The sequence below is a fragment of the Chlorocebus sabaeus genome, chromosome 4, assembly GCF_047675955.1.
Source record: "Chlorocebus sabaeus isolate Y175 chromosome 4, mChlSab1.0.hap1, whole genome shotgun sequence".
NCBI classification, from domain to species: domain Eukaryota; kingdom Metazoa; phylum Chordata; class Mammalia; order Primates; family Cercopithecidae; genus Chlorocebus; species Chlorocebus sabaeus.
Genome location: NC_132907.1, coordinates 23181761 through 23201154, shown reverse-complemented (window position 1 = coordinate 23201154; position 19394 = coordinate 23181761). Strand labels below are relative to the sequence as shown.

General features: G+C 39.9%; 1 protein-coding gene across 4 annotated transcripts in view; it reads left to right on the top strand.

The window, feature by feature from the left end:
- ARHGEF28 (Rho guanine nucleotide exchange factor 28) overlaps window positions 1–19394 on the top strand; it is a 317386-nt gene that overhangs the window by 49706 nt on the left and 248286 nt on the right. For 3 of the 4 annotated variants that reach the window (XM_038010485.2, XM_007975209.3, XM_038010483.2), the window contains exon 2: window positions 16554–16597. In XM_038010485.2, coding sequence (XP_037866413.2) covers window positions 16565–16597 — 33 coding nt within the window. In that variant the 5' untranslated portion in view covers window positions 16554–16564. Of the gene's footprint in view, window positions 1–16553; window positions 16598–18762; window positions 18787–19394 lie in introns of those variants that run through there. The other variant, XM_073014690.1, reaches the window with a different exon arrangement.

Genomic DNA, 19394 nt, shown 5'->3' with positions numbered 1-19394 from the left:
TATTGACATAATTGTAGACCCACATGCAGTTGTAAGAAGCAGTAGAGATACTTCGTATACTCTGCCAAGTTCCCCCAATGGAAACATTTTATAAAGCCATATTCAGACTTGTTGTAGTTTCAATATAACAACCAGTCTAGACATTGACACATGTTATCAGTTGTAAGAAACAATAGAGATACTTTGTATACTCTGCCCAGTTCCCACATTGGAAACATTTTATAAAGCTATATTCAGACTTGTTGTAGTCTTAATATAACAACCAGTATAGACATTGACACATTTTATCCATCTAATTCACGTTTACTAAGTTTTACTTTATTTGTTTATTTAGAGACAGAATCTAACTCTGTCATCCAGGCTGGAGTGCAGTGGCACAATTTCCACTAGCTGCAACCTCTGCCTCCCAGATTCAAGCAATTCTGGTGACTCAGCCTCCATAGTAGCTGGGATTACAGGCATGCACCACCACACCCAGCTAATTTTTGTAGTTTTAGTAGAGACGGGGTTTTGCCATGTTGGCCAGGCTGGTCTTGAACTCCTGACTTCAAGTGATCCACCCACCTTGGCCTCCTACAGTGCTGGGATTACAGGCATGAGCCACGGTGCTAGGCCAGTTTTACTTATATTTTAGTATGTGTGTTTTAAAATTTCAATACCATTTTGTCTTTTGTGTAAGTTCATGTGTCTACAACCACAGGGAAGATACTGAACAGTTCTAAAACCACACGGATCCCTCCTGTTACCCTTTTATAGTCAGAGCCACCTCCATTCCTCCAGTGTGGTGTCTAACCTTTGGCAACCGCTAATCTGTCTTCCATATCTGTAAATTTTTTCATTTAAAAATATTATATACATGGAATTATACAGATTGTAACCTTTGGGATTGACTTTTATCACTCAGCATAATTTCCTGAAGTTTCATCCATGTTCTTGTATGTATCAATAGTTTGCTCCCTTTTATTGATATGTAGTATACATTGCTCTGGTCTCTGTTATCTATAATACTGAAGTTTAACCTGTTGAAAGACATTTGGGCTGATTCTAATTTTTGGCTATTACAAATAAGACTGCTATGAGCAATCATGTACAGGTTTTTGTGTGAACACATTTTATTTCTCCAAGGGGAAAATGCCCTTTTGCATAGTTGCTGGTGGCAGTTGCATGTTCGGTTTTTAAGAAACTGCTAAACTGCTTTCCAGAGTGGCTTCATTGTTTTGTGTCTCCACCAGCAATGTATGAGTGATCTAGTTTTTCCACATCTGCTATAGCATTTGGTGATGGCACTGTTTTTGTGTGTGTGTGTTAGCCATTTTGAATGGTATGCATTGATATCTCATTGCGGTTTTAATTTCCATTTCTCCAATGGCTAATGATGTTGAACATGTTCATTTGCCATCTGTATATCCTTTTTAGTGAAATGTCTGTCCATGTCTTTTGTCCATTTTCTAATTGCATTGTTTGAGAGTTCTTTATATATTTTGCTTACTAGCCTTTTGATGGATATGTGGTTTGCAAATATTTTCTCCCACTCTGGAGCATGTCTTTTCATCCTCCTTACATGGGCTTTCACAGAGCAGAAATTTTGATGTCTGGCATGGTTTAAAAGAAACATTCTTAGTCTTTTTTTTTTCAGGTCTAATGGGCCCTTGAGAATCTGATGAAAACTATAAAATACTGACAGAAAAATGTACATGCACACAATAATTTGCATCTAATTTCATGGAATTCATGGCCTCTATAAAGTTTGTTGATGGACCATATGTTATGAACTCATGGCTTAATTAGTGTTGCATTAATTTCCAGCAATCCCACGTAAGACTCCAGGGAGAGTTACCCTCCCTCATCAAAGTAAAAAGTGGGAAACCCTGTAGCTTACAAAATAAGAGCAAGTTTCTTAGCCAGGCTTTATCTAGGACCTGACTCAAGTGTTCTTTTCACAGTGATACATTCCTTTACTTCTCTGGGAGGCATTGCCAGGTTGCTACTTTAAACATTTGTAGATTGAAGAGCTACTCCACAAGAAGAAATGTTTTCATATTGAACTCAGACTTTTAGGCATCAGCAAATGAATGAACTTTTGGGCTTTTGTACCCACCAGTTCAGTTTTAGCAGCATGACTCTTGTCTATGTGATTTATTATGTTTCTTCTCTACCTTTATAAAAATGAGGGGAAAATAAAGAAATAGAAATGAGATATTGAAGAAGCATGGATCTGATAAATTTGATATGATCACATGCAGTTGTGAGAAACAATACAGAGATACTTAGGTGTGCCCAAGCAGAGAATTGTCAGTATCAGCTGGGTTGTCACTGAACTTGATTATATATATTTTATTTATTTATTTGAGATGGAATCTCTCTCTGTTACCCAGGCTGGAGTGCAGTGGCACGATCTCAGCTCACTGCAACTTCCACCTCCCAGTTTCAAGTGATTCTCCTGCCTCAGCCTCCAGAGTACCTGGGATTACAGGTGCCTGCCACCACGCCCAGCTAATTTTTGTATTTTTAGTAGAGATGGGGTTTCACTATGTTGGTCAGGCTGGTCTCGAACTCCTGACCTCAGGTGATCCACCCGCCTTGGCCTCCCAAAGAACTTGATAATATATTTCATTGTGAGGGGAGAGCAAAAGTAAAGCACATGTAGGAAAAGCTAGAATATATGTTGTTGAAAATTCTGGCTAAAAGGAAACATGTAGTTAAGAGTGTTATTGCTAGATCTCTGGCAGAAGGACTCCTGGCCCCTATGAGTCTATTCATTTTTTGTCACAAATGTAGTACGTGTGTTTTAGGGATGGATTATGTATAAATGTAGGAGGCTGATGATATTTGCTCTCTCTGGTTCATAAACCTGTTGCTTCAACCCCTCAAACTCCTTTGTGTTTCCTAAAGATAACATGTGTCCATATCTGTCTTCATACTGAACCCCGACTTTCCATTTAGAGAACTTCTTTCTCTGTTCATTCTTGCCTGACATTACCATGTTCTGCCAGTCCAGTGGTCTTCCTGCTTGCATCCTCTAGCTTCTCATGAATGTAGATCTTATCATCCCAACTAGATTTTGAGCTCATCAATGATACAGCCAGCGTTCTATATATTTTAATATCCTTCCCTAGATGGCCTGCATAGTGCTTTGCACATAGTAAGTGACGGCACATTGGGATTTGGACATGAAAGACATACTTTAGAAGTTTATTGCTAATGAGGAAATTGATACCTTGGTAGGTCGTATCTTGCCCATGATGCTTGAGTGATGATTGAGCTTTGCGTTGACATGAACAGTACATTAAACAGACTAATAGCGTAAGTAAGATTGTAAAGGGGATGTCTGATAGATTTAGAAAAAGCTTTTAAAGGGCTTAATCACTTTGTGTGTGTGCAAATATATCCTGCGAAATACAAGTGAGTGTGACAGGTTTGGCGGAACATTTTGTTAGCAGCTAGCTCGTGCTCCTCTTTGTACTTTATAAACATTAGGCTGCACAATTTCAGACTGGCTCTCCTTCTTCCTCCCTATCCCCATCACCACCATTAGTTTGAATTAATGAGATCTTAGTGAATAGTTACTGTGTTGTTTCCTTTCTAATCTTCAGACATCTCCCCACTGAGTTTACCAAATAATTCAACCCTTCCACTTAAAGCCGCTTAGACCTGCATAGCTCAGGTAGATAACTCTAGTCTGAAACAGGTCTATAGACACCGTTGTGTGTTCAATAATAGGTTTATTTCAAATGCTGTATCCCTACCCATTTCCATTGTGCTGGCATTGAAGGTTTTTACTTAGACTTGGCCTTATCTCCCAGTTGTTTACTGTTCTTTTCCAGTTAGTATAACAGTTGTGAAATGCAATTAATTATAAGCCTACATTCTTAGGTTAGTATAAGGAACTGTGAGTCAGCATTTCCTTCCAAATACAGAAAGTTTCAAATTAACATGGCAAATAGAATTGCCTCAATAGTTGTTGCTCTGCCCTTTGAATTTTCAAACTGTAGGGGAACCATTCAGCTCCATAAAATCAAATAAAATTCTGTGGAGCTTTATGTCTTACATTTGTGTGGTACAATGTATTTGGAATTCCTGATCCCTGGAGGTTCCTCTGGGCCATCAGGTTTAGGCTGAGCTGGGTAAGGCTATTTCAGACCCTCCTGACCCCAATTACCAATTACTGCTGAGTCATTTTGGTCAGTTTAATATTTAGAGATTCTGAGTGATTTTATTTGAAATAAATATTCAAAGTCTTAAAAAATCCTTTTATACACTTAACATGTAGTAATAATAATAATAATTAATAGTTGCAACTAGCATTTAGTGTTTCTGGTAGACACTAGTTTTTTCTCTTTTTACCCTGTCAAATGTCTTAATCCTCACAACAGTCTTTGGGGGAGGTATTATGATTAGTTCTACTTGACAGATAGGAACTGGCCAAGGAAAGTAAAATAGTGAACCTAAAGTAGGCCAGGGCAGTGGCTCACGTCTGTAATCCCAACACTGGGAGGCCGAGGTGGGAGGATTGCTTGAGCTCAGGAGTTCAAGACCAGCCTGGGCAACATAGTGACATTCCATCTCTAAGAAAAAAAAAAAAAAAGTGGGTGTGGTGGTGTGCTCCTGCAGTTCCAGCTACTCAGAGGGCTGAGGTTGGGGAGGATCACTTGAACTGGGGAGGTCAAGGCTACAGTGAGCCTTGATTGTGCCACTGCTCTCCAGCCTAAGTGACAGAGTGAGACCCTGTTTCAAAATAAAAACAAGGCCGGGCTCAGTGGCTCACGCCTGTAATCCCAGCACTTTGGGAGGTCGAGGCGGGAGGATCACGAGGTCAGGAGATCCAGACCACAGTGAAACCCCGTCTCTACTAAAAATACAAAAAAAAAAAAAAAAAAAAAAAATTAGCCAGGCGCGGTGGCAGGCGCCTGTAGTCCCAGGTACTCGGGAGGCTAAGGCAGGAGAATGGCGTGAACCTGGGAGGCGGAGCTTGCAGTGAGCCGAGATCGTGCCACTGCACTGCAACCTGGGCGACAGAGCTAGATAGGCTCCGTCCCCCACCTCCAAAAAAAAAAAAAAGTAAAAAATAAAAACAAAATCCAAAACAAAACTACCATAGCTGAGATTCAATGCAGCTTGTTCCCAAGCCTGTATTCCTAACTGTGAAGTTTTGCTGCCTTTTAGCCAGGCAAATCACTGGCTTTCAGACCAGTTGTATGTTACAAAAGGACTTTATGCTGAGGCTACAGAGAACATGGGATGGGATCAGACAGGCTGGTTTTAATCTACTAAGCCATTTCTAGCTGCTGGACCTCAGTCAAGTGCCACAACTTTGCTGAGCTTTTCTTTCCTCATATGTAAAGTGAGGACAGGAACATGTGAGGTCCCTTTATCTGAAGATAGCAGGTATGATATTGTGAAATGTACACAGTATTTTGACTTCGTTCTTTCTCCTGTTTCCTGGCAACAATGCCTAAAATCCTTAGAATCTCCCAAATGATGTATTTTTGTATGCTAATGAGGTGACTGGTGGCTGGAAGCCCCTAGGTAGTTTCAGGATAGGCACTGGTCACAGGAAAGACTAAGGGAAGATTAGAGGATTGCGATATTCTGCTCCACCCCCCAACCTCTGGGGAGAAGAGGGGGCTGAAGGCTAAACTGATCACAAATGGCCGATGATGTGATCACTCATGCTTACATAATGAAGCTTCCTTGGAAACCCCAAAAGACTGGGTTCTTGGAACTACTGGATAGCTGAACACGTGGAGGTTCCTGGAGGGTGTTGCACCCAGGGGAGGGCAGGGAAGCTCCTTGCCCTTTTCCACATGCTTCACCCTATGTATGCATCTCTTCGTCTGTATTCTTTGTAATATCCTTTATAATAAACCAGTACATGTAAGTGTTTCCCTGAGTTCTGTGAGCCACACTAGCAAATTAGTCAAACCCAGGGAGGGGATTGTGAGATGCCTGATTTGTAGCCTTTTGGTCAGAGCACAGGTGAAACACCTGGGACTTGCATTGGCATCAGAAATGCGGGACAGTCTTGTGGGACTGAGCCCTCATCCTGTGGGATCTGATGCTATCTCCAGGTAGTGTGGGAACTGGAGGACACCCAGCTCCTGTCTGCTGCTGAATTGCTTGTTTGCTTCAACAAGCCAGGAAATTCCCCATCCCCCTGCTGAAGCATATTGTGAGAGTACAGTAGAAGAAACTGTGTGTTTTTTTTTTTTTTTTTCTACTGAGTGGGTCACAGGGAAAGTCCCTTTATGTGAATCTCCTTAAAACGGGGACCAACATTTCATAGGAAGCAGTGGTGGAAAAAAGATTTGCCTGAAGTTCCATTTTCTTTTTTTTCTTTTTTCTTTTTTTGGAGACAGAATCTCGCTCTGTCACCCAGGCTGGAGTGCAGTGGCCGGATCTCAGCTCACTGCAAGCTCCGCCTCCCGGGTTTACGCCATTCTCCTGCCTCAGCCTCCCGAGTAGCTGGGACTACAGGCGCCGCCACCACGCCCAGCTAATTTTTTGTATTTTTAGTAGAGACAGGGTTTCACTGTGTTAGCCAGGATGGTCTGGATCTCCTGACCTCGTGATCCGCCCGTCTCGGCCTCCCAAAGTGCTGGGATTACAGGCTTGAGCCACCGTGCCTGGCCTCCATTTTCTGAAAATGAAAATAAAGTATGAAAATAAGCATATTTGTAAAGTTTATGTTTTAATTCCTTGGCTAAAAAGGAACATAAGATCATGGTGAGTGGTACAGGCTCTGGAGCAGGCTGCACTTGAACACCAGCTCTGCCGTTTTCTAACTATGTAGTCTTATGCAAATTATGTTTTTCAATTTTGTGGTAATTCTAGGAATGAACAGAACATGAACCGTGTGTGTGTGTGTGTGTGTGTGTGTAGTATATGATTAATTAAGGAGGGGGGTATGAAATTTTCTGATCAAACTGATTTACTCTATACCATACATACAATCTACACTGTCACATTTGATTTTCTTTTCTTTTTCTTTTTTTTTTTTTTTTGAGACAGAGTTTTGCTCTTGTCGCCCAGGCCGGAGTGCAATGGTGTGATCTCGGTTCACTGCAATTTCATTCTCCTGGGTTCAAGTTATTCTCCTGCCTCAGCCTCCCAAGTCACTGGGATTACAGGCGCCCACCACCACACCGGGCTAATTGATTGTTTTTTTTTTTTTTAATTTTTATACAGAGTTTTGCTCTTGTTGCCCAGGTTGGAGTGCAATGGCACGATCTTGGCTCACTGCAACCTCTGCCTCCTGAGTTCAAGTGATTCTCCTGCCTCAGCCTTCCGAGTAGCTGGGATTACAGGCACCTGCCACCACATCAGCTAATTTTTTGTATTATTTTAGTAGCGATGGGGTTTTGCCATGTTGACCAGGCTGGTCTTGAACTCCTGACCTCAGGTGATCCACCCACCTCAGCCTCCCAAAGTATTGGGATTACAGGCATGAGCCACCACACCAGGCCTCACATTTGATTTTCAAAGTATGATTATGAGGGTCATTTTTATTAGAAATACCCCCAAACTTCTTCCATTTTCTCAAGGAGGGGGAAGGTGCTCTTATTCCTTTAATATGGACGCTGTAACCTTTGAAACCTTTGTCTTATCATGATTTTCTTTTTAAGTTGTTAATGGGTCTCTGCCACATTCTCATTTAACTTGATAAGGGCTCATTTAACTTGATAAGGGTACATTTTGAAAATCTGCACCTAAAAGTGAGCCTTTTTCTCTAGTTGTCAAGCTGCAAGTATTTTTCCCAATAGTTTTCCTTCAGGGTTTGTAGAATTAGGCATGGCCAATGGCATGTGGCAAGCTTATCAAGTTAAATTCTCATTGAACAATAGCTTCATATGTAATTTCAGCAGTTCTCATGATACTATTCTTTATTAAAAATGTCATGCTTTAAAAAATGTTCTAAATGTATTGTAAGTTGATTTGTCTTTTATTTACATCATTCAGTAACAACACCAAGGCCAATGCAAACAAACAATATACACAAAATCTGTTCTCTCTAAGTATGGAATGATTAGAGAATAGATGCCAGCATTCAGTGGAGTAGAGGGAGGGGAATAGAGAATGAACAGGGAGGCAGTTGCTTGTGTAAGCTTTATTTTATAATATAAGTGTTCAGTTCACTTTTTGAGTATTTTTATGTGTAGATAGCATTGGCTTCTTCATATAACCTTGTAATGACAGGGACTTGGAAAGGAATAGTTAAGTAACAAGGACTTCCTATATATTCCTTTCAAGGCTGCTAAAAGGATCATCTGAGATGATATTTGTAGAATATTGAGAAAGGTGCCTGAATATTACCTGTTAATTACTTTTGTAAAAGGCACACAAACCAGTGTTTATTGACATATTCAAAGACAAAATTAAAGTCATAGGTTTTGTATTCATTCTGCCTTAGAATATTTTATTTAGATGCAAAAATGTGAGAAATTCAGAATTTCATAAAGTCAAGAATTGATATTTTTCTGTGTAAATGTTATATTTACTTTCTTCTTTTATTAAAAACAGTTTTAGCCTGTTTAAAATAGTCTAATACTTTTTTTAGAGTTAACAAGCAATAAAAGATATTTGGATATTATGTATTCCTCGTAAGTCTATAATACTGTATCTTGATGTTCTTTTTATAAGAGCTTCCCCACTTGGGGAACAAACTTAAAAATTCTGGATGTGTACTAAGGCCCCAAGTCATTCCCTGGTGTCTGCCAGCAAATGTTTGGAAATACTTTGGTTTTTTTATGTCCCAAGAAACATTTCTGGAAAATGTGGTATAATTTTTTTAAGTACTTGACTATGAGAAACTTGGTAATTGCAGATGAAGAACTCAAACTTTCGCAGATAAAAGGAAATACAGAGGGTGGCATTTATATAGTGAAAAGTGACACCACATCAAGGACTTAAGCAGTTGTAACTTGCCTAGCAAATACAAACTTGTTTTATTATCAAACTTGGTGTGAAAGGAGGCATAGCATGGTTTAGCCACGTGACTCTGCAAGTGAGCACAGAACTCAGTGCTCTACTATGAAAGAGGAATTAACTTGGGGAAAATCCAAATGAGAATATAAAATTTTTAAATATATTTCAGTTTGAAGTTTCATGGTTTTATTGAGTATATATTTGCTCTAGCATATTTTTTTTTCTACAATTAACCTAGGAAATTCTATAGGGCTTTTAGAAGGATTAGGACTGAGGGTGAGAACTGTGGTGACTTTATTTTTTTTCAAGGAGTGAAAAGTGTTTGCTCTGAAAAACAAAATTAATTGCTGTTCAAATGGTTTTTAAATTTCAGTATTGAAAAATGGCAAATGGTAGAGTAATGAATAATGAAATACAAGTTATTGGATATAAAGTGAAATGTAAATAACATTGTCTAGCCCTTGACATTTCACCTCTTGCTGAGATCATAGTATAATCCAAATTTGAGGGAGGCCTTTGATGCAGCTGGTTTCTTCCTGACTGAAAAGTGCAAAGTGTTGGCATCTGGGTCCTTCGTGAAACTGTGTGATGTTGGACTTTGCACTGTAGTCCACTGTAGCCTGCCTTCTCACTCTGTAAATACACAACTACGTGGGCTCCCGTGAGCTTGCCACACGCCACAGGCCATGCCTCATTCTACAAAGCCTGAAGGAAAACTACTGGGAAAAATACTTATAGCTTGACAACTAGGGAAAAAGGCTCACTTTTGGGAGCAGATCTTCAAAATGTACCCTTATCAAGTTAAAAAAAAAAAAAAAAGGGAAGGATTAGCATGTATCCTATTTAATGTATTTATTTATAATCATTTAAATCATATTACTGTAACAATGTGTATATATATATATATTTTTTTTTTTTTTTTTTTTTGACTGGGGACAGGGTCTTGCTCTGTTGCTCAGACTGAAGGGCAGTGGTGCAGTGGCGTGATCACACCTCACTGTAGCCTGCAACTCCTGGGTTTGAGAGATCCTTCTGCCTCAGACTCCTGAGTAGCTAGGACTACAGGCATGCACCACCATGCCTGGCTAATTTCAAAATTATTTTTGTAGAGACAGGGTCTTGCTATGTTGCCCAGGCTGATCTCAAACTCCATGACATGTTCCCTTTGGAAGATAAAAAAAAAAAGTTAGAAATATATTTCTCCAAAAATTTACAGAATGCCGTGTGAGGGCTCTTGTGGGTAACAAACTTTAAATTTTTTTTTTTTTTTTTTTTTGCAACAAAATCAATGGAAACATGGACAGATACTCTTTCAAAATGTTCTTACTGGCTGGGCATGGTGGCTTACGCCTGTAATCCCAGCACTTTGGGAGGCCAAGACAGGCAGATCACTTGAGGTCAGGAGTTCGAGACTAGCCTGGCCAACATGGTGAAATCCTGTCTCTACTAAAAATACAAAAATTAGCTGGGTGTGGTGGAATACAGCTGTAATCCCAGCCACTTGCGAGGCTGAGGCAGGAGAATCGTTTGAATCCAGGAGGTAGAGGTTGCAGTGAGCCAAGATTGCCCCACTGCACTCCAGCCTGGGCCACAGAGCGAGACTCTGTCTCAAAAAAAAAAAAAAGAAAAAGAAAAAAAGTTCTTGCTGTGGCATGTACTATCTATAATCTGTTTCTTTTGAAATACATTTTCTCTTTCAGTTATTAAAATATCACTTTTTTTTTTTTCTGAAATGGCAGGTCAAAAAAAGAAAAAGAAAATTACTTTTTTCTTGAAGGAACAGGCTAATTGTTTGAAAAACCAGTAGGTTTATAACACTTCTATTTTTGTAAGAGAAAATTATGTAGTACATGTTTAAGTTTGACAACTTTTTAAAGTACTTTGCCACAATATAACCAGCACATCTCAATGTAGTATAGATTTTTATGGTTACTTCCTATCTCATTACATACACTGCAAAGATTTGACCACATTGGATTTCTTATTTCCACAAAATTAACCATGTTGATTGATTAATGTCCCATAGAACATTTTGTGCTTTTGGCTTCAAGTTCTTCGTTGCAGTACCTTGCTCATGGATGACAAAGTGAATGAATCTCGTGTGTGGTGTTTTTTAAACTACTTATAAGAGCAGCTGCCTTACCAGTGGTTGTACTTGAACAGTTTTTGATAGAACACTATTTTTTATTAAAAAAAGTAATTCACAGCTGGGCACTGTGGCTCACACCTGTAATCCCAGCACTTTGGGAGGCCAAAATGGGTGGATCACCTTAGGTCAGGAGTTCAAGACCAGCCTAGCCAACATGGTGAAACCCCATCTCTACTAATAATACAAAAATTAGCTGGGCATTGTGGTGGGCATCTGTAGTCCCAGCTACTCAGGAGGCTGAGGCAGGAGAATCACTTGAACCTGGGAGGCAGAGCTTGCAATGAACCGAGATTGAGCCACTGTATTCCAGCCTGGGCAACAGAATGAGATGGCATCTCAAAAAAAAAAGTAATTCACTCTTCAGAATATGTCTCCATATTCTCACTTAAAATGATGGGTTTGGATGGGAGGGGAGTGAGGGATAAAAGACTACACATTGGGTACAGTGTACACTGCTCGGGTGATGGGTGTACCCAAATCTCAGAAATCACCACTAAAGAACTTATCTATGTAACCGGACACCACGTGTTTCTCCAAAAACCTATTGAAATAAAAATAAAAATTAAAAAAAAAATTGAGTATATTTTATTATCAGATAAAATCTAGCAAATGCCACACAAGTTGAGTTGTGGAAAACATCTGTACTTTTTTCTAAGTGTACAGCAAACTTGCACAATCGAATTTGCTCTGATAGACTTGTTTTTTAAAATATTCAACAGTCTTCCATAGTTTTACTCATAAAGAAATGCATTTTATCTTTTTTGTCTTTAGAGATGGAGTGTCGTCATGTTGCCCAGGCTGGTCTCAAACTCCTGGGCTCAAGCAATCCACCTGCCTCAGCCTCCCATAGTGCTGGGATTATAGGCATGAACCACTGAGCCTGGCCAAGGAATACATTTTAGTTTGCTGCTTTATTTCTCTGTATTATTTCAGCTATTTTTCCCTCTTTTTTTTTTTTTTTTAAATTATACTTTAAGTTCTAGGGTACATGTGCACTATGTGCATGTTTGTTACATACGCATACATATACTGCACCTCATTTACATTAGGTATATCTCCTAATGCTATCCCCTCCCACTCCCCCCACTCCACAATAGGCCCTGGTATGTGATGTTTCCCTTCCTGTGTCCTGGTGTTCTCATTGTTCAGTTCCCACCTATGAGTGAGAACATGCGGTGTTTGGTTTTCTGTCCTTGTGATAGTTTGCTCAGAATGGTTTCCAGCTTCATCCATGTCCCTACAAAGGACATGAACTCATCCTTTTGTATGGCTATATAGTATTTCATGGTGTATATGTGCCACCTTTTCTTAATCCAGTCTATCATTGATGGACATTTGGGTTGGTTCCAAGTGTTTGCTATTTCTGCTTTTTAAAAAAAATTTTTTTTTTTTGAGCTACCACATTTCCTATAGTAATGCATTTTTTTGAGGGGGCTATTAAGTGGAAATCCCAAAGTACTAGGATTATGTACAAAAATACATAAGGATCTTTTTTTTTTTTTTTTTTTGGTCACCCAGTCTGGAGTGCAGTGGTGAGATCTCGGCTCACTGCAAGCTCCGCCTCCCGGGTTCACGCCATTCTCCTGCCTCAGCCTCCCCAGTAGCTGGGACTATAGGCGCCCGCCACCACGCCCGGCTAGTTTTTTGTATTTTTAGTAGAGACGGGGTTTCACCGTGTTAGCCAGGATGGTCTCAATCTCCTGACCTCATGATCCGCCCACCTCAGCCTCCCAAAGTGCTGGGATTACAGGCATGAGCCACTGCGCCCGGCCAAGGATCTTCTAATTTTATCGTCAAGTTAAGCAAATTTTGTGAAAGACTGGAATTGTATAAGGCATGACTATAAACATAGATGACAAATTGCTAATAGAAGTGCAGCAGACATTTAAGATGAGGATCACAGTATATGCTAGTGGATATAAATTAATTTTTTAAATGACTTCTTGATAATTTAGAATTTTGGAGGGATCAGCTTATTGATGTTCCTGGGTTGGCCATTATTTTTATTTTATGGGTGGCTGGTGAACAATTTATATTCGGAATAGGAGTCTCAGTTCTTTCATATTCTTGTATTATCTTTAATTTGAAGTTTCTCACACTCTGGTTTGTAAAGTTAGTTTCATTAAAAATTGATGAATATAGGCTGGGCATGGTGACTCACACCTGTAACCCTAGAACTTTGGGAAGCTGAGGCAGGCAGATCACTTGAGGTCAGGAGTTGGAGACAATCCTGGCCAACATAGTGAAACCTCATCTCTCCGAAAAAATACAAAAATTAGCTGGGCATGGTGGTGCATGCCTGTAATGCTAGCTATTTGCTAGGCTAAGGCACAATAATTGGTTGAACCCAGGAGGCAGAGTTTGCAGTGAGCCGAGATCATGCCACTGTACTCTAGCCTGGGCAATAGAGCGAGACTCTGTCTAAAAAAAAAAAAAAAAAAAATTGATTATTTTCTGTAATCCCAGCACTGTGGGAGGCCAAGGCAGGAGGCTCGCTTGAGGCCAGGGATTTGAGACCACCTAAACAATGTAGCAAGACCCTATCTCTACAAAAAAAAAAAAAAAAAAAAAAATACAAGTTAGCACACCTATCATCTTAACCATGTGGGAGCCTGAAGCAGGAGGATCGCTTGAGCCCAGGATATCAAGGTTACAGTGAACTATGATTGTACGGCTGCATTCCAGCCTGGATGACAGAGTGATACTGTTTCAAATAGTAACAATAATAAATGGATTATTATAATCTATAAACCCATTTAAGTAGGTCCACATAAACTGCCACAGGACATGATATTTTAAATAAAATTGAGGGCTGAGAAGGGCCCTGTTGTCAAACCCTCTGCCTTGTAGGACCCTCAGTAATGTCTCAAGATGTCCCAGGAAACATGACTTGGGACCTAGGAGGGTGCTATCACCAGTGTGTATATGAAGTATTAGTAAAACTTAAATTGTTTTATAAAAAATACCTAAAAATAGAACTTTTCATATTCGCTTTCTTGCCAAGTGTATCCTTTGGGGATTACTGTACTAAATGTCACAATTCATTTATTCTTTTTTTTTTTTTTTTTTTTTTTGAGATGAAGTTTCACTCTTATTGCCCAGGCTGGAGTACAATGGCACAATCTCAGCTCATTGCAACCTCTGCCTTCTAGGTTCAAGTGATTCTTCTGCCTCAGCTTCCAGAGTAGCTGAGATTACTGGTGCCTGCCACCATGCCCAGCTAATTTTTGTGTTTTAGTAGATATAGGGTTTCACCATGTTGGTCAGGCTGGTCTTGAACTCCTGACCTCAGGTGATCCACCCACCTCAGCCTCCCAAAGTGCTGGGATTACAGGTGTGAGCCACCGTGCCCAGCCCCACAATTCATTCTTAAGAGAAGCCCCTAAATTACTGCAGCAGGGCTGAGGCTGGGCATGGTGGTGCACACTTGTAATGCCAGCCACTTGGGAGGCTAAGGCATAAGAATTGCCTGAACCTGGGAGGCAGAGGTTGCAGAGCCAGGCTTGGCCTAAGGAGCAGAACCCAGGCCTCAGGTGTGCAGTGGGAGGGAGGCAAGGGTGCAGGGACAAGTGAGTCTCCCTGTCTGCCCCATTTAGAATTCTCATGCAACCTGCTCCTCCCTGTCTCCCAATCTTTCATTCTCTTTTGTTCAGCTTGGAACTCCTTGAAGGCTGGACCACTTTCTGGCAGACCCAGAAGGCATGTCTTTATTATCTTTGTGTAATACCTGGCCCACAGTTGGTGTTCAGTGAGTGATGCTGGGTTTTTTTGTTTTTTCTAAGTAGGAAACAAGTTTCTAAGTGCTATTTGTTTACTTTAAAATTTTTAATCGTGGCAAAATAGACAACATAAAAATTACCATCTTAACCATTTTTAACACAGGCCAGTAGTGGTAAGAATATTCGCATTGCTGTGAAACCATAACCATTGTGCATCTCCAGAACACTTTCATCTACGCAAAACTGAAAGTCCATATCCAATAAACAACAAACTCCTGTGTGCCCCACCCCGGCAACTACCAATCATTTTTTTTCTGCTTCTCGTGTCAAACTCATGTTTGATTACTCTAGGTACCTCATATCACTGGCATCATATAGTATTTGTCCTTTCTGTCTGAGTTATTTCACTTAGGGTAATGTTGTCAAGGCTTGTCCAGTTGTAGCATTTGTTGGAATTATATTCCTTCTTACGGCTGAATAACATTCCACTGTATGTACACACCACATTTTGTTTATCCATTCATCTGTGCTATTTTAAAGGGGCAGGCACACCCAGAAGCAGATCCAGGTGCACACGCCTGGCAGAGAGGTTGGTTAGCTTGACAGTGGGCTGCATCCTACCCATGCAATCATGCAGCTGAACTCTCTGGCCCTCTGTGTAAGGGAGGCAATAGAACTATCTTGTCACTGTGCTGTTCTGCCTCACCTGGCCACAAGTGGACTCTGACTTTGGAATTACCTGTGAGCCAAGCGATGAACACAGGTGAAACTTTCAACATGCTTTTGTTGACCTTTTTTGGCTTTCTGAAAGATTTTTATTTTAGGAGCAGTCTATGGGATAGTGTCTGGGGTCACAGGGTTTCCATATGTGTGGAACCTAATATAAAATAATAAGGTGGTGGGATATATATTTTTTCAAATTCAAATTATTTTGCTTCATGTAGACACGACATGTACTATAATTACTATGATTTTTTATTTTGATAATATATACAAGGCTTACCATTTGAACCATTTTTTCAGGTACAACTCAGTGGAACTAAGTACATTCACATTGCTGTGCAACCATCACCCCCACCAGCCATCTCTAGAACTTCTTTGTCTTCCCAAACTGAAACTCTATAGACATTAAATAACTCTCCATTCTCCCTAATGTCCAACTTCTGGTAATCTCTATTCTACTTTCTTTTTCTATGAGTTTGACTATCTAGATACCTCATTTAAGTCAAATCATACAGTATTTGTCCTTTCGTGATTGGCTTATTTTACTTAACATAGTGTCTTTAAGGCTCATTCATGTTATAACACGTACTAGAATTTTTTCCTTTTTAAGGTTGAATAATATTCCATTGCATGTGTATACCACATTTTGATTATCCATCTGTCAGTGGACATTTGGGTTTTTCTTGTCTTTTGGCTATTGTGAATAATGCTGCTATGAACATAGGTATGAAAATTTCTGTTTGAGTCCCTGCTTTCAATTCTTTGGGTATATACCTGGAAGTAGAATTGCTAAGTCATATGGTAATTCTACGTGTAATTTTTTGAGAGGCCATCATATTGTGTTCTCGAGAGGATATTTTATTTAGATAGCATGTTAGTCCTTCATTCTTTTATATTTTGTCTCTGCAGTTTTCCTATCTAATGAGTTTGCTCCTCCCTCCACAATGTTGGTAACTGCAGGGCAGGAGAGGGAGAGCTCCGCTGGTGGGTTCCATGGGGCCTCCTGCAATAACTGCTCTTGTTTACTATTTTCATTGCAGATGCGAAAGCCATGGAGTTGAGCTGCAGCGAAGCACCTCTTTACGTAAGTTGCTAAGCACTGGGCTTCAGGTCCAAGGGGCCCTTTCTTAACTCCAAACCATGTCACTGAAGTGGGGAGAAATGTTTTTCTTGCTATTGAGTTAAGGCTTTTTAAAAACAACACACTGAGCATTACTGTCTAGTTCAAGTATTTGCATGGAGCCTTTTAAAACTGATTGGCTCCTATTTTAAAGTCTGGTTTTTATATTTCCCTCAGTATTTTTTTTTTAACTGTGTAATTTCTGGACTCAGAAACACTCAGTTCACTCATATAAGTTGTGTGTGAACATATTATTTTATGATAATATCCTGATAATAGTCAATAACTTCTCTGTGTGTCTTTTTGAGGGGAAGATTTTGTGATAATTGTGTCAGCTAAAACTACGAAATAAGAATTCAAACAAAAAGTGCTGGGACATAAACAGAAGTGGGAGTTGGCACTGGGGGACAGGAATGCCCAATGAGATTTGCAGTTAGATGTGCCGTATAGGCCCAGGAAGATGCCATTCTGAGAACAACTCCTCGGGTTAACAGGGAAGTGAACAGAATGTTTCCTCACACAGAAAATGGCAGATGGGCTCATCTCTCCTCCTTCCTTCTGATTTCAAACAAAACTTCCCCTGTTGAAAAGGAACTGTGTTGGTGTGGGGCGGACCTGGGCAGGTGAGCCTGAATGTGTGAGGAAACCAGGATTTAGAACAAAATTTCAAGGAATTGAAATGGTTTGGTTTTGTTTTGTTTTGAGACAGAGTCTTGCTCTGTCGCCAGGCTGGAGTGCAATGGTGGGATCTTGGCTCACTGCAACCTCTGCCTCCCAGGTTCAATCGATTCCCCTGCCTCAGCCTCCCAAGTAGCTGGGATTACAGGCATGCACCACCATGCCTGGCTAATTTTTTTGTATTTTAGTAGAGATAGGATTTCACCATGTTGGCCAAGATGGTCTTGATCTCCTGACCTCGTGATCCAAATGACTCAGCCTCCCAAAGTGTTGGGATTACAGGTGTGAGCCACCATACCTGGCCAGAACTGGAACAAATTTAGTCAGAATCCTCAATTGATAATAGATTCATCCACTTCCTACACTTCATTACCCAGCCAAGTTCCTACTCACTCACCCTCACTCCCTTCAACACACCACACATACTTCTCTGGAGGAAGACAGAGTCATGAACAAAATTGATTCCAGAATAGTAGAAAAGTTGCCCCTTGGGTTGCCCAGTGATCTCTAGTACTCCCTCTAGGTTGTGATTTTCAGGCCATAAAATGTGCCTGTAGACAGTAGGGTTTGGCCCAGCCATGATTAAAGGTAAAAAAAAAAAAAAAAACAACAACAACAACAAAAAAGGCTGGTCTGAGGCTAAATTGTAGAGTACTCCCAAATCTTACTGTTGTTTTTTCTGTGTGTGCCTTCCTATTCCTTACTCATTCCACCCTCCTTCCCTACCTCAAAACAGACAAATCCACAAGCCTAATCATGATAGAAGCCTTGTAGCTGACCAACCTCCTCATGTAGCTGTTTTGAACATAGAGTTACTAGATTGTGACCAGATTTGGGGAAAAACTAATACACATTGCCCAAGAAGAGAAGAGATTTAAATGAACCAAATAAAAACAAAAATAAGTTTTTCTAGTTATTAAAAAAAATGCTGATTAGAGTAAAATGAAAAGCACAGGAAAGTGTTAAGAAAATGTCATAATCTCACCCCCTATGGATAATGTTATTATATTAAAATACTGATATATTTTATCAATTTTAAGGTGTAATTTTTTTTCTCATTTTAACATCTCTAAAATTGAGATGCTCTTACATTCGCTGTGCTTCCTGGCAGATGTCATTGCCTACACGTGTGTTACCTTGGTCACAGGGTTTCATATTGTTGTCATTTCAGTTTATATACCTTGCTGGTACTACATAAGTTAATTGCTTTCAAAATGACTTCACCATGATCTAGCATTATAAGGCAAAGTTACTATGTAACTAGAAAGACATGGAATTTTTTTTTTATCTTTTATAAGGCAAAGTTACTATGTAACTAGAAAGACATGGAATTTTTTTTTTTCTTTTTTTTGGGATGGAGTCTCACTCTATTGGCAGGCTGGAGTGCAGTGGCGTGATCTCAGTTCACTGCAACGTCTGCCGCCCAGATTCAAGCAATTCTCCTGCCTCAGCCTCCCGAATAGCTGGGACTACAGGTGCGTGCCATCACACCTGGCTATTTTTTGTATTTTCAGTAGAGACGGGGTTTCAGCATGTTGGCCAGGATGGTCTCGATCTCTTGACCTCGTGATCCACCCGCCTCAGCCTCCCAAAGTGCTGGGATTACAGGGGTGAGCCACCACGCCTGGCCAAGACATGGAAATAACAGCATGTTACATGATAAAAATCTATGTATAGATTAATTTAGAAAAGATCTTTTGATAAATATAAAATTCTAGGTAATTATAAATTATATCCTAATTGACAATTTTTCTTTTCTAGTAGAATATTAAATGTATGTTATAAATAATGATATCTTAGATAAAATATATGAAATATATTTAACATAACTCTTACTACATATGGTAGAGTGTATACCTTTTTAAAATTTAATTTAACATTTTTGGTCAATATTATTGCAAACTGACTTAAGCCAATCTAGCCACCCGGCCTCATCCAGTAAGAGGTCAGTGGAGATATGCTATAATGAAAACAAGTCTTAAACCAAAATCTCCCAAATGAGTCATGTTGTGCAGACACAGCAGACTCAAAACTCTCCTACAATTTGTTTCTGTATTTTGGGGAAGAAACTGCTCTCTGCCCT